The 21,048-nt window shown below is 39.4% G+C and overlaps 2 protein-coding genes across 4 annotated transcripts; both read left to right on the plus strand.

The window, feature by feature from the left end:
• The first annotated feature begins 1,787 nt into the window (after window positions 1–1,787).
• On the plus strand, window positions 1,788–17,782 carry LOC127663044 (TNFAIP3-interacting protein 1-like). 3 transcript variants are annotated; one of them, XR_007972956.1, is made up of 8 exons: window positions 1,788–2,151; window positions 3,886–4,036; window positions 6,166–6,309; window positions 11,294–11,425; window positions 11,502–11,708; window positions 13,022–13,147; window positions 15,065–16,036; window positions 17,737–17,782. XR_007972956.1 is itself a non-coding variant. In XM_052154443.1 (7 exons), exons 1-7 carry the CDS (start codon window positions 2,051–2,053, stop codon window positions 15,290–15,292), a joined length of 1,089 nt encoding a protein of 362 aa, XP_052010403.1. In that variant the 5' UTR covers window positions 1,788–2,050; the 3' UTR covers window positions 15,293–16,142. The 3 variants fall into 3 exon arrangements, 1 of the variants encoding a protein (XP_052010403.1); XR_007972957.1 differs by lacking the exon at window positions 13,022–13,147; XM_052154443.1 differs by lacking the exon at window positions 17,737–17,782 and having other exon boundaries at window positions 15,065–16,142.
• A 167-nt stretch (window positions 17,783–17,949) lies between these two features.
• Window positions 17,950–20,633, plus strand: LOC127663047 (L-threonyl-[L-threonyl-carrier protein] 4-chlorinase-like). The gene is made up of 6 exons (XM_052154448.1): window positions 17,950–18,098; window positions 19,050–19,350; window positions 19,440–19,531; window positions 19,849–19,988; window positions 20,116–20,220; window positions 20,316–20,633. Exons 1-6 carry the CDS (start codon window positions 17,975–17,977, stop codon window positions 20,406–20,408), a joined length of 855 nt encoding a protein of 284 aa, XP_052010408.1. The 5' UTR covers window positions 17,950–17,974; the 3' UTR covers window positions 20,409–20,633.
• The last annotated feature ends 415 nt before the right edge of the window (window positions 20,634–21,048 follow it).

Below are 21,048 nucleotides of genomic sequence, written 5' to 3' on the forward strand. Positions count from 1 at the left end.
GTCAAGTCACTGTTATTGCTAGATGGCATAGAAAAAAAAAAAAAAAAAATACTTCATTAATATTCAATATGTATAATTTTTTTCCATATCATTATACCACAATAAAACTTTTTTTGTTAAGTTTTTTGTTAAGATTTTTGTTAAGTTGGTCTTTAGGCCCTTTGTACACTAATCAGGAATTTATGCATTTTTAATGGTTTTCAATACGGGCTTAAAAATGACCCGAAAGACAAAAAGAGGACTCAAACAAACTTTATTTATTTTTGAAATAAATGTCACTTTAAAACTGATTGGGAAATTTTGAACCAGCCTTTTATGTTCTATTTTTGGTACTTTGCAAATACCTTTTATGTATAGATTTGACTTTTTTAGCCTTGTCCCAGACCTAGACTTTCAATGAAAATCCGTAATAAAAACACAAATTATGACAAAAATTAAAACTATAATATAAAAATTATATAAACAGAGTGAAATGAACATAAAACATCTGAATATTTATTGTGAAAAAATAATGTTTAATACATTTTTCAAAAAAAATATGACTGTCCCACAGTTGTGGACAAACATTGTCCCTTTCAAGTCATTTTCAGAAGTTATTGTACTTTTTCACAAAGTCGACAAAAGTGTCACTGAAGTGCATGCTTGAGATGAAATGTAGAGACAAGTGATTTTAAAAAGTGTACAAATATTATTTAATTGCATGCAATTAGGGAGCACAAAATGTTAGCTTTGAAATTAGCATTAGCAAGACAAAGAAGTCATTTTATTTAAAAATGTAATTTCCATCAGCATCATTTCCACCACAGAATTCTGTTAAACACAATACCGAATTTGCGATGTCACTGTGGTGTGAATTTTCATTACTTTCAGAAAAAAAAGACTCCTATGGTGCATGTACATACACTGTTGGACATTGTTAGTAGTCAAAAACATAAAATAACAGAAAAATCAACGAACGAAAGATCGACAGACAGGAAGGGATGGACGGACAGACGGATGGTCACTTTTGGCATTTCAGACAGACAGACATAATGAAAAATATTTTAACTAGACTTAATATATACTGTATACTGCACAAAGAGAGTAGTAACACACTGTGGCACAAATTGAATATGAATGGTAGATTTACCAAGTTACAGTAACTATACTATTAGCCAAAACTGTCATCAAAACAACATAAACTAAATAATAATAAATCCCACTCTTTTATGCTATCCCAGTATGATAACTGTAGTAAAAGTATGTTGGTGAAAAGTATATAGTTACCAATGCCATAGTCAATTTTGTAACAGCAAAAGGTGTTAACAGACATTTTGAGGATGGAAAATACTCCCTACACACACACACGCACACAAACACACAAACACAAACACACAAACACACACACAGGGGCGGTCTGGCAATAGGGAGAATATGGGCCAACCGCAAAATGGGGCTGAACAGGCGGCGATAAGATGAAACGGGCCGCCGCATTATGCCAAATGGGCTGCAACTGGCTGAAGAGGGCCGCAAAACAGTGCTACGATATGACGAAGGGGGCAGCGATACGCAGAAAAGGACAGCGACAAACACCCCCACACCCAAACACATGTTTCTATGTAAAAATTCAGGGCCGATTTCTCTACCCACTCCGCCCCTGAGAGACTTTCAGTTCTGTACTGACAGCGAGAACATGTGGTTTTGGTTTTTAACAGTGTTGCTTTTGGCAGTCGTTCAGAACGCCCACTTCGAAATCAGATGATGCTAAAGCGGAATTCCCCCACTGCGTATCATCATAGCACTTCCTTATTTTATATCTACATTTACATTTGCCATTTAAAAACACCATCGGGCCAAAGTCATATAAAAATCATCTTCGAAAAAACACATACTCTTGATGTGATGCCTTGCACGTCAATGAACGGGTTTCTTTTTGAACTTCCCCTCTAAAAAAGCAGTGTGGTTTAAAGTCACAGTTTATCCTGTGTACGCTGTACTTGTTACATCATTTGGATTTAGGACTAAAAGACTTCAAGTAACCCAGGACTACAAGCACTAATCAATTGAAATCATGGATGGAAGCGCACAGTCATCACTGTCCGAGGAGGAATCTTCTAGCAAACATCCCTCTTTATTTGAGGAGCATGAACCGAAGACATCAATTCAGTCTGAGTGGGTATTATTTTACAGTCCTATATGTCACATTTGATACGTTTATTTAAAAATGTATTAACTATAGAAGCATATAAACACAGTTGTAAAGTATCAGGGTCATTACAAAATGCACATAGTATATAGTAGGCCTATTAGACATTATAAAGGGTTATATTATTATAGTATATTATATCTTATTATATTTGTACATGAAACATGAAACTAACACACACTGACAGCAAGCAGCAACAACCATCTACACACATCATTTGAATATACACTTGTCTGACGTCCTCGGGGAATATAAACAAAAGAGCTCGTGTCTCACATGATAAGGGGCAATAGGAACAGAAACCCATCCAACTCAAATTCCCCCCGAGAATTTATATGTTAATGAATTATTTTCATGGTGTCGCTGATGCATTTCTGTGCATGGCAACTTGTTTTCGTCTGTATTGTGTCACGGATTCACTTTAGATGAGGCTACAATGAGTGAATGGGAACGTGGGGGAAATTAGCATAATATCCTTAACATTTCTGTTAGTCTATGCACCCAATACTGTACACTAGAGTGTTATACAGTGTTGCTTTCTGGCTGATGTCTGGGGATTCTGGCGCAGTTGTGGTCCAAATACTGCTGCTGGGGGGGAACAGGAAAAGTATGGCTGAGTTTTGGCCTCTTTCTGGGGTGGATATGGCCTGCTTTCGGTAAGAGGCTTTTGGGCCAATTTTGGACCGCAATTTCATGCAGTATGTGGGACAGGGCTGGACCGGGAAGAGAAATCTGCCCCCTTATTTTACATGGCAACAAAGGGGGATGTTCGCTGTCCTTTTCTGCATATCGTGGTGCCGTTTTGTGGTCCGTCCTGCATAACGTGATGACTCATTTTAGCATATTGTGGCCATTTCGGCACTTTTCGTGGCCGGCCTTCCGGCCCGCTCGGTTCTTCCCATGGCCAGTCCGCCCCTGATCGCCCCCAAAGTGCGTCGGCCCACCGGGGAAATGCCCGGTATGCCAGATTACCAGTCCAGCCCTGATGTGGACCAAACTCACAGGCAGAATGCAGCCAGTTTTGGGCCAAAAAAAAATTTGCTATCTGGGTATGGAAAAACAAATACATGCTATGAAGGGAAAAAATTGTTTTAAACTTTAAACAGATGTTTGATTTAATCTTATTATCTGCTAAAATGGCTCATTCTGATATCATCGGGTGCTTGACATCAAAAACCCAAACTTATTAATGTATGACCTCTCACATTTGGGTCAATCAGATGACAGTTTTTTTTATTATATTGCTAAAATACATTATAACTACCAATTTACAAATTCTTGTGTGTGTGTGTGTGTGTGTGTGTGTGTGTGTGTGTGTGTGTGTGTGTGTATGTGTGTGTGAGCTTGTATTTATCACTTTGTGGGGACCAAATGTCCCCATAAGGATAGTAAAACCCGAAATTTTTGACCTTATGGGGACATTTTGTCGGTCCCCATGAGGAAAACAGCTTATAAATCATACTAAATTATGTTTTTTGAAAATGTAAAAATGCAGAAAGTTTTCTGTGAGGGTTAGGTTTAGGGGTAGGGTTAGGTTTAGGGGATAGAATATAAAGTTTGTACAGTATAAAAACCATTATGTCTATGGAAAGTCCTCATAAAACATGGAAACACAACGTGTGTGTGTGTGTGTGTGTGTGTGTGTGTGTGTGTGTGTGTGTGTGTGTGTGTGTGTGTGTGTGTGTGTGTGTGTGTTTTAGGAAGGTGGAGGACACTGCACAGGAGGAGTCACTCCTGTCTGGAGAGGAGCAGGTGACCCTCATCACAGAAAGCATGTCCATCACCTCGGCTGATGAGGAGAAACTTCAACTCCTCAACAAAAACACTGAACTGCACAGACTCAACAAAGAGGTAGAAAATCACTTACTGTCGCATGGCTGTCATATGACCCTTAGAACTTTCACTGCAACATGATGCAACTGTTGTGTAATTTACCACCTTCAAAAAAAGAAAGACAGTATTTCCCCCAGTTGCAACAGATCCAAACCAGTTTGACCTGGGCTTGACACCAGAATCCACTTATGGAGTTTGAAAACAAACACACTTTCAGTTTCATCATTTATCCAGCTGTATATTATATGGGCAGGAGGTTTCTTTTCCTTTTATACTTGGATGATAAAAGCATTTTTAATTAAGGTGTCTAATAAATTACATCTGAAATGCACCGAGAGTAGAGAAAAAAAGTTAATAGAAGCATACATCAAAGGAATGTTCCAGGTTCAATGCAAGTAAATCTGAACTGACAGCATTTGTGGTAAAATGTTGATACACAAAACTCTTTTCAAAGCCGTCTGTCATTTATTTATAGTTTAAAAGCAAAAATTGCAGTTACTATGGAAGTGAATAGGGCTAGTCCATAAGCATTAACATACACACTGTTTCAAAAGTGCAGCCACAAGAGGTAAATGTTTACATGTAAACTTGATTTTAATATAAAACCAGGATTTACTGGCATTAACATATTACAGATTTTTCTAATTATTTTACTAGTAATTTACACTAGTAGGTTTAATAAGAGATTTTACGTTAAAATCAGTGGGTAGCACTGTCGCCTCACAGCAAGAAGGTCCCGGGTTCGAGTTCCGGCTCACCCAGGGCCTTTCTGTATGGAGTTTGCATGTTCTCCTCGTGTTTGTGTGGGTTTCCTCCGGGTGCTCCGGTTTCCCCAGCAAGTCCAAAAACATCCAGGTTAAGTGAATTGGAGTCTCTAAATTGCCCGTATGTGTGATTGAGAGTCTCCCAGCCATTGGGGGTTGCGTCAAGAAGGGCATCCGGCGTAAAAACTGTGCCAAATCAAATATATATGTGAAGCGGACCCTGTCCCCACGTGGGACAAATAGCTAGGAAGGAAGAAGAATGTTAAAATCACTAAAATCATGTTAATATTTATAACATTTACATCTTGTGGCTAAACTAAAACATGCCGATGGAGTGCGTACTCCAGGTAGGGAAGGAGGTATTGCCTCAAGTGAAGGAGTTCAAGTACATCGTGGTCTTGTTCACAAGTGAGGGGACAATGGAGCGGGAGGTTGGCCGAAGAATCGGGGCAGCGGGGGCGGTATTGCACTCACTCTATCACACCGTTGTCACGAAAAGAGAGCTGAGCCGGAAGGCAAAGCTCTCGATCTACTGGTCAATTTTTGTTCCTACCCTCACCTATGGTCATAAAGGCTGGGTCATGACCGAAAGAACTAGGTTGCGAGTACAAGCGGCCGAAATGGGCTTCCTCAGAAGGGTGGCGGGCTTCTCCCTTAGAGATAGGGTGAGGAGCTCACTCATCCGTGAGGAGCTCGGAGTAGAGCCGCTGCTCCTTTGCGTCGAAAGGAGTCAGTTGAGGTGGTTTGGGCATCTGGTAAGGATGCCCCCTGGCCGCCTCCCTAGGGAGGTTTTTCAGGCACGTCCAGCTGGGAGGAGGCCTCGGGGAAGACCCAGGACTAGGTGGAGAGATTACATCTCCACACTGGCCTGGGAACGCCTCGGGGTCCCCCAGTCAGAGCTGGTTAATGTGGCTCGGGATAGGGAAGTTTGGGGCTCCACTACTGGAGCAAATGCCCCCGTGACCCGACTTCGGATAAGCGGTTGAAGATGGATGGATGGATGGCTATACTTTTGAAACAGTGTGTATTTCAATGTTTCTGGACTGGCCCCCATTTACTTCCATAGTAACTGCAATTTTTGCTTTTAAACAATAGACTTTAATAGTCTACTAAACCTAAGTTTTGCGTAAGGAATAGACTGAAATTTAAGTTATTCATATTAAGTTTGCATATTTAGACTTTAATTCTACAAAACTTTACAGGCTGTAAAACTGGAACCAATTTGTATGTCAAGCTAGAAGTTTTATTTCATTTTAGCAACACGGCACAAAACCAGCACAAAAGAACATAGAAAAATAGAGATGAACTTGAGGGTAAAGTGAATGTAATACTGACTCTCTCTCTCTCTCTCTCTTTGTGTGTGTGTGTGTGTGTGTGTGTCAGCTGATGAAGCTGAATGAGGAGTGGGATCACATCTATCACAGCACCAGTGTGGGTCTCCAGCAGCGTGTAGAAGCTCTAGAAGAGGAGAGATCAGGGCTCAAACAGCTCAACAGCAGACTGCTGCTCAAAGTCGACCATGAGCAGGTATGTGGCGAGACACACACACACGCACGCATGCACACACACACACACACACACACACACACACACACACACACACTTATTGTGCCTGATCTCATGAAAATAACATGACTGTGGAGACAGGTTTGCAAGATGACATTATGTGGTTCATTAAATGTATTGCGGCAATTCTGAGGCAAAATGCTCATTTCATCAAGTTACATTTTCTCCCAAACAGATGAGGTTTTTAAGGTTTATAGAGTTTTAAATGAACAAAACTGATCTGCCAACCTTAATACTTAAACGTAATCGATAGAGTCATAAAATGCGAATGTGAGATGAAAAGTGCAATTTCTGAAGCAACCATGTCATTTTGTGGCTGTTCTATGACACGTATCGATTCGCATGCAATTCGGGACTCATACCCTTGGTCCTACACAACACAAGTGCAATGCTCTAACAGTTGAGCAACCGCACAATTTGATTGCATCAAATAAGCTTGTAAATGTATACGGTTATGTAATGCAAACATTCAAATGTATCGTCTTACAAGTCATGCACAATAGTGAAAGAGTTTAGAAGTCATAAGATAGCATTGTGTGGGGAACAGGGTGAAAAGTAAGTGTTTCTGAACTGATACTCTGTCATTTTATTTGTGATTTGTGTGAAAGGAATTTAAATCATTATTGTTGTTGTAGTGCCGCTAATGTTCATTTCACCAGGAAACTGGAAACTAGGCATGTAAATCCATGTAGCAAAAATGTAAGTACACGTGAAATGAAACCAGGTTGATGCCACTAAAGGTGAACTAAAAAAGTATGCATCTCAATAGCAGCCATTTGGATCAGTCCTCAATAATTCAATGATCTATTCAAGGTATCTCAATAAATGGACTTTAATTAATTTCATACTACACTAAGAGCTCAATTTTCACAAGTGCGTTGCGCAATGACCGTGCAAGTGGCCGTGGGTGGGAGTATGTGGGCATGCCGTGGGTGTATTGCATGGTGATGAAGTACCGCAAATCGCAATTTGCTATTTTCCTGAGAAATTGGTCAATGCTCAAAGATGTTTCAAAAGCAGGTCTGTTTTCAGCGCTAAGTCCAAACTCAGTTCCTACATTTGCAGTTTGGAGATTTCACCAGCAGGTGGTAATTAAGCTAATTTAATCATGCATTAACAGCAAATGAAACTGTAACATCTATAATGTCTTAGAGTCATCATTGTGTAGTTGTGTTACTATTAAGGCTAGCCATGATTTGCATGTCAGTAGATGGAAATGATTAATTATACTTACACTTCTATAATTTAATCGAACAAACACCCAAATCCTGATAGCAATAACATTTTTATTATTGTGTTTTTCTAATTCACTGCATATAGACCATTTACACTACCAACTTCTTATGAAGGTGCTGTCTTCATATTGCTGGAGCTTGAGGTAATGGACTATATAATAGGATGCAGATGGTCCAATAAATGGAGAAGAACCTCAATTATTAAACTGCTCTTGCCCCAGCCCATTAGCACGTTGCGTGCGCGATTTAGCCATTTAGCCACTTGCACGTGCTTGCCCGAAAATACAAAAACTTCATGGCCATGCCCACTGACTTGTGCATATGACTTATGGCATAGTGCCGCTCTTAGCGCTCTTAAAATAGGGCCCTGAACACCATTAGTGAGGTATTAAAAGATTTTTTTTACACTGTAGTTAAGACAGGTTACCTTAAGGAGATAATCTTATGTAATCGCATTGATCCAGTCATATAAATGATACATATTTTAGACTTGAATAAAACCAGTTAATTAATATGTTACCAAAAGAAGCACTTTTTTAAGGCTATTTAACAACAACAAAAAATATTTCATTTGGCATCATGGTAATGTGCCATAATAATACCATGGCATGTTTTGAAGAACTTTGGAGTACCACGTAAATACCACGCTACAGTGATGTGAATAAGTATTTGCCCCCAACCTGATTTCTTCTGTATTTGTGTATATCTCATACTAAATTGTTTCAAATATTCTAACAAATTCTGACATAAAACAAAGACAATCTGAGTAAACACAAAATACAGTTTTTAAATAATAATGTTATTTATTAAGGCAAAAAGTTATCTAATACCAGCTGGGCTTTGTGAAAATATATTTGCCCTTTAGTTAGGACCTAGAAGGTCTCACCCAGTAGCACACTATGCCAAGGTTGAAAGAAATTTTAGAAATGAGGAAAAAGGTGATTGAAATACATCAGTCTGGGACGGGTTATAAAGCTATTTCAAAGGACCACAGTGAGAGCCATTATTGCCAAATGGAGAAAACTTTGCACAGAAGTGAACCTTCCCAGAAGTGGCCGACCTTCCAAAATTCCTCCAAGAGCACAGCAACGACTCATCCAGGAAGTCACAAAAAAGCCAAGGACAACGTCAAAGGAACAGCAGTCCTCTCTTGCATCAATAGATGTCACTGTTCATGACTCCACTATCAGAAAGACACTGGGCAAAAATGCCATCCATGGAAGAGTGGCAAGGTGAAAACCGCTGCTAACCCAGAAGAACATTAAGGCTCGTCTTAATTTTGCCAAAACACACCTTGATGATCCTCAAACCTTTTGGGAGAATGTTCTGTGGACGGATGAGTCGAAAGTGGAACTGTTTGGAAGACAGGGGTCCCGTTACATCTGGCATAAATCAAACACAGAAATCCACAAAAAGAACATCATATCTACAGTCAAGCATGGTGGTGGTAGTGGGATGTGTGGGGATGCTTTGCAGCTTCAGGGCCAGAGCGAAGTGAAATAATTGAGGAGAACATCCGGTCATCAGTCCGTGAGTTGAAGCGCAACCGGATTATGCTCAAGACAGTGATCCAAAGCACAGGAGTAAGTCCACCTCTGAAAGGCTCAAAAGAAGCTAAATTACAGTTCTGGAGTGGCCTAGTCAAAGTCCTGACTTGAGCCCGATGCTGTGGCAGGATCTTAAACGGGCAGTTCATGCTCAAAAACCCTCCAATGTGGCTGAACTAAAGCAGTTCTGCAAAGAAGAATGGGACAAAATTCCCCCACAGCATTGTGAAAGACTGATCTCCAGTTATCGGAAGCGTTTGATTGCAGTTGTTGCTGCTGAAGGTGGCACAACCAGCTATTAAGTTTAAGGGGGCAGTTTTCTCATGGGTGATAAACAGTAGGTGTTGGATAAATGTTTTGCTTCAATAAAAAAATACATATTTTTGAAAACTGTATGTTGAGTTTACTCACGTTGCCTTTGTTTTATGTTAGATCTCAGCAGAAGATCTAAAACTTAGTAAAAAATAGAGAAATCAGGAAGGGGGCAAATACTTTTTCTCAGCACTTATATGAATATGGTAATGTTTCAGTACTATGGCATAGATCAATGGAGAACTATGGAATTACCATAAAAAAAAATATAAAAAATTTTTTTTTTTTGGGGGGGGGGGTCATCTCACATTTGATTTCATGACACTATTGGTTAAATTTAGGTTTAAGGTTTAGGAGAGAGAGAGGTCAGTTTTTTTATTATTCAAAACATCATTGGTTTGGAAACTTTAACTCGCTTTTAGTGCCTCAAAGTGGAAATTTCCCCTCGGAACTGCCGCAGTACGTTGAAATACACCCCATAATTTCAATTAGCAGAAATGTTGCCACAGTCACTTTTTCATTTTATTTTTATTTCTTATCAGGCTGGTTTTATGTCAAAGCATACTCTTAAAAAGTCTCTTCAATGGCTTTTTGCAGCACCTTAGATCAGCAAAGAACCCTCTTGTTATCAAGAACCCCTTTTCCTGTGTAGGGTTCTCAAGCGTGGTTGCTTGGTACTTTGAAGATTAAATAAAAATGACGTTGCATTTTAGGTCCTTCTAATCAGTGTTTTTGGTTTTACAGTTCTTTTAAAGGTTTAAGTTTACCTATGAAGGAAAATTCTGTCATAATTTTCTCACCTTAATGTGAATCCGAACCAAAATGCCTTTGTTTCCGTCATGGAACACAGAGGAGAATTTGTGAAGGAACTTCACACTTTTCCATATTATTAAAATGAATTGGACTGTCCAGCTCACACAACAACAAAAAAACATCATAAAAGTACCAAAAAAGTTGGCCATACTATTTGTGCACTATATTCCAAGTCTTCTGAAACCATACGATAGCTTGGTTCAATTAGTTAAATCCATTCAGTATTCATGAACTAACAATTAACAATATTTTTAACAGTGTTATTAATCTAAATATTAATTTATAAAAAATTATATTGTTCATTGTTAGTTCATCATTGACATTTGCTAAAAATCTTCCCCACTGCTGTAGCTATTAAATCTCAATTGCACTTGCTTTGTTTCATAACATTCAAATGGGTCAACTTGCAATCGGTCACGAGATGCATGAGAACTAATATTATCTGACATCAGATTTGAGAGGGGAATATTTTCAGTGAATAACGACTTACATTTTGGACTGTTCCTTAAACACCTTTCGTATGGCTTCTGAAGACTTGGAATAGAGCGCATGAGGAATACTTTTAGGATACTTTAATGGTATTTTTCGTTACTGGTCAAATAGGCTTTTGTTGTGTGGAAAAGGGCAGCAGAAATTCTTTGAAACAACTCTTTTAATGTCTCGTGGAGGAAAGAAATCATACGGGTTTGGAACCACTTGAGGGTGAGTAAATTATGGAGTTTTATTTTTGGGTGAACTTTCCCTTTAAGCATTAGTGCATAGTTAGTACAAAAATAGATAAATATGTTGCAAACACGGACATGTTTTGTTTACTGCAAGTGGTGGTGGTGTAGTGGTCTAAAGCACATAACTGGTAATCAGAAGGTCACTGGTTCGATCCCCACAGCAACCACCATTGTGTCCTTGAGTAAGACACTTAACTCCAGGTTGTTCCGGGGGGATTGTCCCTGTAATAAGAGCTCTGTAAGTCGCTTTGGATAAAAGTATCTGCCAAATGCATAAATGTAAATGTAAATGTTTACTTGTATCTCTGTGCAGAATAAGAGGGAGTATTATGAACATACATTGATGCAGGAACTAAAGAAGAACCAGCATCTTCAGGAGTATATCAGACTACTGGAGAGCCGTCTGCACCAAACAGACCTGACCCACTGGACTATAGGGACACGGGTGAGTGAACAAAGTCAATAATGCAAGCTTTACATGTGGCTCGCCTTAAACATTTTTGTACTTTTCTTTCATTAAGATGCCAGACATCAATATCACCTCAGAGGCTCACCTTCTCCAGAGGAAAACTAAGCCATCTGTGGAGGTACGAGCATCTCCAGAGCTTCCAGTGTCTCACGGTGCAAAGTCAAGCCAAAGACTGGCTGGCATGGGAACGGAGCACCAGGCCAACCCAGAGAGAGAGGTACAGGATCTTAAAGAACAGCTGGAGGCGCTGCGGTGTCAGGTGCGTTCACATGTCATCATAACATTCACGGCTATATTCCAGAGTGGATGGGGAATCTCACATAGTCTTGTTGCTTAATGCTGAGTTTATAATGGGCTTATTTCAAGACCTGGTCGTTGAAATAACAGTGGGTAAACAGCTCACCCTAGTGGACATTAGAACAACTGCAATTTTAAAGCAAGACCTATTTGGCATTCATTTGCTTGATAGTTATTTTTTAGGATTAATTCTTATGTGAAAAGGCTGTTGATTGTCATGGTTGTTTTACTTGAGCGTATATTGCATTTTAAATACTTGTGCCGAAGCTTTATTGTCTAAATTACATACAGCACATGAACATGCACAGGTGAATCTCATAAAGAAATGATTAAGTCATATTTCACCTCAATATGAAATAAATAAATAAATAATATTTTTTGAATTCTCATTACTGTAATACAAATGTAATTTTACAACTATAATACACAATGCATATTTAAAAAAATCCTAATGCTCCAAATTTAGGCTGCATTATTTATTACAAAATATTTTTAAAGGGATAGTTCAATCAAAAATTTAAATTCTCTCATCATTTACTCACCCTCATGCCATCCCAGATGTGTTTCTTTCATCTGCTGAACACAAAAAAACAAATAATTTTAGAGAATATCTCAGCTCAGTTGGTCCATACAATGCAAGTTAAGCGGATAAAGGCAGCACAAAAGTAATGCATTTGACGCAGTGGTTAAATCCATGTCTTTTTGAAGCGATATGATAGGTGTTTGAGAAACAAATCAATATTAACGTCCTTTTTTACTATGAAAATTCACCTTTGACCAGCCCCAACCAGTAGGTGGCGATGTGCATGAAGAATGTGAATTCAGCTGAATGGCTGAGAATGTGAAAGTGAAAGTAAAAGAGGAGATTTACAGTAAAAATGCCTTAAATATTGATCTGTTTCTCACCCACACCTATCATATCACTTCTGAATACATGGATTTAACCACTGGAGTCTTATGGATTACTTCTATGCTGCTTTTATGTGCTTTTTGGATCTTCTAAGTTCTTTTCCGTTCACTTGCATTGTATTGACGTGAGCTTAAATAGTCATGCACATCTGGGATGGCCTGAGGGTGAGTAAACAATGAGAGAAATTTCATTTTTGGGGGAATGTTTAGCCAGAGATTTCCATTGACTGCCATTGACGCTTTTACAAAAATATTTACTACAGAAAAATAGTTCATTTTAAATACGCTATACAGTAAGGTTAAAAACATCTACACTAGAACACACTTGTTTAAACTGTGATCCATTTTGATTCTATTCAACCACAGACTAAAATGTATGAAGCTGATTATAAAACAGAGCATAAAGACCATAAGCGCATGTTGCAGGAGAATAAGAGACTGCGGCGCGGAGAGGGAGAGATGCGTCAGCATATGGCGCTGCTCCAGGAGCAGGTGAGCACTGGAGCAAAGTGGACACTACACACTAAAGACTATTGTTGTTTGACCAGGGTGCACTTGTTAGACATTTATTGTGTGTATACCAGGTTAATGTGCAGAAAGTATGCACAAGCATAGTATGCATAAACCTACTTCTACCTATGCATGCTCCATCACAGTCACCAAGTTTTTATATTGATGCAGAAACAAATGCAACTGATATTTAAAAATATAGCCAACTTAAACCCTGTCAACATTTTCAAAACCAGATCCCATTAAAATATGCACAAATATTATTACCTGACTAATAAAGTGTGAGGCTAGTCAAAGAATGTAGCTAGCGATTATAAGCGATGCCAAGTACTCTACAGAAATATTAGCTGAATGCTAATGCTTAAGTTGCTGTAAGCAATTTTAAGCCATGCTGAAACTTCCACCATACCGGCAACATGAAAAATGATCAGGAAGAAAGTCTTCTGGTTTGTTAAACAAACAGGTAAGGATGTTTTTTTGCATGTCATTTAATAAAATCTAATAAAAATCACTTACAGGCTTGGGGCAATGGTTGGGAAACCTCTTTGGGTAATCATTAGTTAGCTTGCTAAGGAAAGCATTAAAGATGCACTAAGCTACTTACATTGCCTAACAGTGACACCTAGTGCCCTGGAAGATGCACCATTCAAACACAGTAGTTTTCAGTTACCATTGGTTACAGCCCTGTTATTGAACACTTTCAGAGGGTGGGGGGGCCTCATGGGGGCAGCTGTGTTAGGATCACATGACCAGCTGAATACTACTTGCTTAATCTCAGTATCAGTCCTGCAATAACAGGACTGGATTGTGTTTTGTCAGTGACTAGGAGCACAATATTATCCTCATGAATATCATCTTAAGCATTATTTCAAAAGATCCAATTTCAAGCTATCATGTTTAAATTGTATGTGACAAGGAGGGCGGCGGGGCCGGGCCGGGCCATGAATCGCCTAATCAGCCTGGAGGGGGGTAAAGACGATCCGGAGGCACCAGTTTGAGAGAGAGAGATGCCCGTGGCTGCGTTGTGTGTGTCAGTGTGTCTTTATGTTTTATGTTGTTTTAAGTTCATTTATATCATTCAACTTTATGTTGACTGTTCAGCCTGTTCCCGCCTCCTCCTTGCCCATCCCTTACCTGTTACAGTGGTGCCGAAACCCGGGAGGGAGGACGGATGCGCTGCCGCGGAGTCCTCGCCGCTGCCATCCGCCAGGGGAGCATCTGCGGCCATCTGCCTGTTGACGGAGGGGTTGCTGCCGGCCTCTGAGAGCCGGAGGAACCTCTGCCTGCCCCCGAAGAAGGGGCGGAGCGGTTCCGTCCGCCAGGGGCTGGAGGACTCGCTGCCGTCCACCGGGGAAGGAGCAAGCTGGCATCCACCAGAGGGCGGAGGAGCGGTTGAGGACCAGGCGACTTGGTGTCCGGGAACCGGCAAGCAAGTTTCTCTCTCTCTCTCCCCCTCGCTCTTTCCCTCTCCCCTTTCCCTCCCCCGTCTCTCCCAAAGCTCCAGAAAGGTGGGGAAGACCCAGCCCTGAATCGGGCTAATCAGCCAGCAGGGGGATAAAGATGAGCCGGAGCCGCCTGATGGAGAGAGAGACACACACACATGTTGTGGCCGCGTTGTGTGTGTCTGTGTGTCTTTATGTTTTATGATGTTTTAAGTTCATTTATGTCATTAAACTGTTCAGCCAGTTCCCGCCTCCTCCTTGCCCATCCCTTACCTGTTATATTGTAGAATTGGGTTTATTGTCATTTTTGTGTGTCCTGATTGCCTAATGTGGAACTTCACCCTTAATTCTTAATTAATAGATAGAATAAATAGCACATGTCAAATTTAATTTTGGGCGAACCATCTCTTTAATGTGACAATTTGTATAACATTTTTGATTTAGATTTTTGTCTCAGTTGAAGGTGTATGAAGATGACTTTCAGAAGGAGCGCTCGGACAAACAGATCCTCCAGAGACTGCTGATGAAGAAAGCTCCTGCCGTGAAGGACCCGGTTCTGGTGCATCGCTGCAACAATGAGCAGGACCGGTCCAGAACAGAGAGACGGAAACAAAGGGAAGAGCAGAAGGGCGGATACGTTTGCCCCAAACACTGTGAACATCACGGGCAGCTGGACTTCCCATGAACAGCTCACATATTGAGGATTTATCATATTAAAGCAGTGGAAATAAAAAAAACATTTTTTTTAAATGTGGTATGTTTTGTATGTAACTAATATATTTATTTACGTTTTTTTCTTGGAATTTTTTATTTTCACAATTAAATAAATACATGCTTGTATTGTTTTTTTTTGTTTGGTTGTTGTTTATTTTTATTGCATTTTACAATTGCAGTAAATGCAAACAGTACACTTATTTATTGTCTCATTATCAGTCAATCTGATACGGCTGAATGGCTGAGAACGTGAAACTAAGATAAGCCATGACACGAGAGTAAATGGTGTTATCTTTACAAGCTAATCCATCTTTTGTCTTGCATTGTTATCAGACTGACAGAACAACTCTGATTCATGCACTAGTTCTGGGTTACTGATGATTACAAGGGAATGTATATATTAATGCAAACCAACTATGGAATGTCTAGGACGATAAATTAATAGTATTTAAATCAAATAAGTTGGTGTAATCAAAAGCCAATTAAGCCCTTTCTGTGTCTTATCAGATCAGAAAAAAATCCTGTAAAGGGGCCTCACCTCCACCCATTTACACAAGAGTAAGATGGGTTTTTTTTCCCATTAAATGGCTTGTGAAGCTCTGCTTCCATCCAGGCAATATAGAGCTTTCTGTTCCTGCAAAAACAACCCAGAATAAATTTGCCATGAATAAGTGGGTAGGAAAGAGAGGGAACAGAGTAAAGCCAAGACAAGGAGGTTTTCAGATGTCGAAAAAAAGACTCACCAAAGACAGACAGACAGACAGACAGACAGACAGACAGACAGACAGATAGATAGATAGATAGATAGATAGATAGATAGATAGATAGATAGATAGATAGATAGATAGACAGACAGACAGACCGACAGACAGAGAGATGGATGGATGGATGGATGGATGGATGGCTGGATAAACAGACAGATAATAGATAGACAGACAGACAGATCGATCGATCGATAGACAGACAGACAGACAGACAGAGAGATAGATAGATAGATAGATAGATAGATAGATAGATAGATAGATAGATAGATAGATAGATAGATAGATAGACAAAAAGACAGACAGACAGACAGATAGATTGATCGATAGACAGACAGAGAGATAGATAGATAGATAGACAAACAGACAGACAGACAGATAGATCGATCGATAGACAGACAGACAGATAGATAGATAGATAAATAGACAGACAGACAGATAGACAGATCGATAGATAGACAGACAGACAGAGAGATAGACAGATAGCCAGACAGACAGACAGAGAGATAGATAGATAGATAGATAGATAGATAGATAGATAGATAGATAGATAGATAGATAGATAGATAGATAGAAGGATGGATGGATGGATGGATGGATGGATGGATAAACAGACAGATAATAGATAGACAGACAGACAGATAGATACATAGACAGACAGACAGAGTGACAGACAGACAGACAGACAGATAGATAGACAGACAGACAGAGAGATAGATAGAGAGAGACAGACAGACAGACAGACAGATAGATAGATAGACAGACAGACAGACAGAGAGAGAGAGACAGACAGACAGACAGACAGACAGACAGACAGACAGACAGACAGACAGACAGACAGACAGACAGATAGATAGATAGATAGATAGATAGATAGATAGATAGATAGATAGATAGATAGATAGATAGAGTGACTTTAGCAAGCTGTGACATTCAATATGTACATTTTTTACCACCAAAACTGTTGTTGTGATACCGTTCAGAGTGTTATGTTATGTTTTGTGATTTATTTATTTACCATTTTTAAGTGTAAGCCAGATTTATGTGTGTGTGTTTGATTAGATGGTATAATACTAATTCCTTATATTTATAGAGCTTTTCTAGGCACTCAAAGTGGATGATGTGATGATGCGACAGCAGTCATAGTGCGCCAGTACACTCACCACACACCAGCTGTTGATGGAGACACTAGCTTTATAATGGTTGTTACAAGTGCTAAGCCTCTGGTTACAATATGGACAGTATGACTATCATTCCGATACATGAGTCGCCATTGCCATTATATTCTCAGCAGTAGATGACATTACAGGTCACGTTCACCACGAGCATCATCTGTTTAGGTGTCACAGATTACCATTGTGTCTTAGACTCACTTTCACAAAGATAAACACAAAGAGGTTTACTCATAAAAGGAAATGCTTCTCTGTAATTTTCAGATGGCAATCTCTGAGAATGCACTCTGGCTGGAATTTGCGTTTAACAGAGTCCATAAAGGGGCCTCACCTCCGCCCATTTACACCCAAATGGCTTGTGAAGCTCTGCTTCCATCCAGGCAATATAGAGCTCTCTTTTCCTGCAAAAACAACCCAGAATAAATTTGCCATGAATAAGTGGGTAGGAAAGAGAGGGAACAGAGTAAAGCCAAGACAAGGAGGTTTTCAGATGTCGTAAAAAAAAAGACCTTGTCAAGGAGAGCATGGACTTGGTTTTAATTCCTCTATCCCATTTTCCTCTCTCCTAACACATTGCAGGTTATAAAAACAGACTCACCAAAGAATTTGGACAGTTGAGTTTGTGCCTGTTTTTAAAAGAAACAGAGAAAGCGAGAGACCAGATTGTCTGTGCCATTGCATAAGCGAACAAGCCGAAGATTTCTTGCATTTCGTCCAGACATGGACGTGGCACACATTCAGGCTCTGTATGAGCAGCAGGGGTACCTATCAGCTCTTCCTATCCTGAGTCCTGAAGAGCTACAACAGGCCCGAGATGCCTTTGCTGAGCTGGAGAAAAAACACGGTGAGTTGTGCATGTTTGTTTCTTATGTTAGTTTTGTTTGCAGTGTACAGGAAACCTTTCAATTGAGGTATATATTTACAGGTTTGATCAATGAATTTTCATGACTTTTCCTGTCGTTCATAATAACACCATTATGAGGATTTTTTTAAACTATTTTATAATTGATTGCAGTCAGAAAAACATGTTTAGCTGAAGAAATATTTAGAGCAGAGCTACTGTTGAAATGTACTGTATATTCACAAAAGTAATTTAAATGACTTATTAAAGGTGATGTGTGTAATTTCTAGGCCTCTAATGAAACCAAAAAAAATGGCAAAAATTATTGTTGTTTTCAAACTGGTTTCCCGGACACTGCAACTCGTGCTTTCCTTGGTTCCCAGTGTTTTTGACGTAGAATCCGGAATTGATTTGCGAATTGAAACATTCAAATCACTTATTTGAACCAAATTAAAAGATGGAAAATAATCGAATTGATCGCAAGATTTGACTCGAGCGAGTCATTCGTGAATCGGACATCACTATCTGCAGCAGTTTACATTTACGGCTGTGTTATTTTCTGCTTTGTCCAATCGCAAAATAAAAAAAATGGCTTGGAGAAATGTATCAGAGTAAAAGTATACATTTTCTATTCAAAGAGTAGTAAAGAAAAGTCATCAAAAATGTTTATACTCTAGTAAAGTCAGTATGTAAATGGTCTGCACTTATATAGCACTTTTTTAACCTTAACGGTATTAATAGCGCTTTACACTGTGACTCATTCACCCATTCATTGGCGGCAGAGCTGTCATGCAAGGTGCTAGCCTGGCATTGGGAGCAACTTGGGGTTCAGTGTCTTTCCCAAGGACACTTCGGCATGTGTTGTTTATACATTTCCAAGCCTGGAAATCAGGATTTTAATATTTATTGTTGAAACCTGAATTTCAGATTGAAATAATGCATTTTATTTTACAGGTGAAGAATACACCTCTTACAGTCTTCATAATGTCCATATGGAGTTTGATTGGGTGATGGGCCTCGCCAAACACCCAAGGCTTCTAGAGGTGGTCACAGCAGTTTTGGGACCTGATGTCATCATGCTCGACTCCAGATTCATTTGCAAATATCCAGTGCGTAACAGACCTGCCAAAAAGCAAGAGAACGGTGGAATAATCCTTTCCAGCCAATTGAGCAATACCTGCGAGAAGGAAAAGAAGGCAAACAACAATGAGAAGACAGATGGCATGTCATTTGTGGCCTGGCATCAGGACATGAAGTAAGCAACATTTCCAATATGTCATTTTGGTTTTATATTTGCTCGACTGTCAAAAATGACATTGTAATCCATCATATGTTGGTCTTTAGGTACTGGGGTTTTGATGGAGGTCCAGTTCTGTCTGTCTGGCTTGCTCTGGATGACTCACTTGAGGACAATGGAGCACTGCAGGTTATTCCAGGTGTGACAACTATTCTAGAAGTTTTTCTATTTAATCAAAAGAACTGGCATTCTATAATAAATACACAGTCTACTAGATTTGCATTTCTTGAAGGAAATGCAAGTCCAAAGCAACAGCTAAAGTTATAGGAAAGTTTGGGTGCATTGGTCCTACGAATATGGAATGCTGCTTTTTTTTCACCGTCATGACGTGCAGTATGCATTTCAGAGTAGATGTGCCGTGTAAATGGCTAAATGCAAAAAAAAGACCAATTTAAATCACTATTTCTGGATAGGTTTGAAATCTGAAGTGTCTAAAGTTACTTACTTGTCTAACAGGAAGTCACCACTCTGGCCTCCAGCCCCATTACCAATCAAAACGAGTCAGCAACATGCTGAGTGTCAATCAAGAAATCCCAGAGGAGCTGGTGCAGACTGAGAATGCAATCTTATGCCCCCTTCAAGCTGGTCAGATTTCTGTAAGTATCATTCTCAAAATGATCATTGCATTTTTTTATCACTTTCAGAAACAACAATATATGCACAAGTTTGCATGTGATCTGCATATTATGTCATCTTTGCATGTCCATTCATTCATTGTTTTAGATCCATGATGGACTTCTGGTTCATGCCAGTGATCCCAACTTGTCTGATCGAAGGCGCTGTGGCTATGTGATCCGCTACGTCCCCACATGTACTTATCCAATCCAGGTAAAAACTCCCAATTCAAATACAGAGGACGATATATTTAGCCATAAACACTGTTAAAGCTGGAATAAGCATAAACATGTGTGTTTTCCTGACAGGATCCGGAGCGACCCAGAACGTTCCCTGCCACAGTGCTGGTCAGCGGCTTTGACAAATACAACCATTTCTCCATTGAAACCTGCAAACTGTAACTGACTTATATTACGCTCTGTATTTAAGATATTACATTTACATTTTCATTTATGCATTTGGCAGACGCTTTTATCCAAAGTGACTTACAGAGCACTTATTACAGGGACAATCCCCCCGGAGCAACCTGGAGTTAAGTGCCTTGCTCAAGGACACAATGGTGGTGGCTGTGGGGTTTAAACTTAATGATTTTAAGTATGAGCCTTGAGCTGAATTCACATTCTAAACCTGTCATTTAAATTTGAAATATTAAATAAATTGTTTAATATTACTTCTGGATGATTGTCGATTCATTTGCAGCTCATTCAAAAATGTGAAAAACATTCTCAGAATACATTGCTGCAGTATTACACACGTGTGGCATCAGGCTAATATAAGTGCCTCACTCTATGCAAAAAAAAGATACTATAGTTATTAATAGAATATTATACTATATTCTTTTAGGATTTATAGAATAGAATAGAATGTCTGAGGTAATGCTCTAAACAAAATGAAAGTGGAAGGTGGCATGTTAAACTGGGCTCATGCAATATACAAAATGTATCTGTGTCCAATTAGAGTGTAGCTTTGCCTGCTCATGCCGCATCTCATTAGGATCATTACTTGGGTTTAGTGTATTGAATGAGGAGAAGTGTAAAAGCA

The sequence above is a fragment of the Xyrauchen texanus genome, chromosome 23 (genome assembly GCF_025860055.1).
Source record: "Xyrauchen texanus isolate HMW12.3.18 chromosome 23, RBS_HiC_50CHRs, whole genome shotgun sequence".
In the NCBI taxonomy this organism is placed as follows: domain Eukaryota; kingdom Metazoa; phylum Chordata; class Actinopteri; order Cypriniformes; family Catostomidae; genus Xyrauchen; species Xyrauchen texanus.

What these genes read in the sequence shown, in the direction of transcription:
- LOC127663044 (XM_052154443.1), top strand. Translation starts at nt 2,051, where the DNA reads ATGGATGGAAGCGCACAGTCATCACTGTCCGAGGAGGAATCTTCTAGC. An exon ending in AAGACATCAATTCAGTCTGA is followed by an intron (nt 2,152 to 3,885) that starts GTGGGTATTATT and finishes TGTGTGTTTTAG; the next exon opens with GAAGGTGGAGGACACTGCAC. An exon ending in ACTGGACTATAGGGACACGG is followed by an intron (nt 11,426 to 11,501) that starts GTGAGTGAACAA and finishes TCTTTCATTAAG; the next exon opens with ATGCCAGACATCAATATCAC.
- LOC127663047 (XM_052154448.1), top strand. Translation starts at nt 17,975, where the DNA reads ATGGACGTGGCACACATTCAGGCTCTGTATGAGCAGCAGGGGTACCTA. An exon ending in AGCACTGCAGGTTATTCCAG is followed by an intron (nt 19,532 to 19,848) that starts GTGTGACAACTA and finishes CTTGTCTAACAG; the next exon opens with GAAGTCACCACTCTGGCCTC. An exon ending in CATGTACTTATCCAATCCAG is followed by an intron (nt 20,221 to 20,315) that starts GTAAAAACTCCC and finishes TTTTCCTGACAG; the next exon opens with GATCCGGAGCGACCCAGAAC.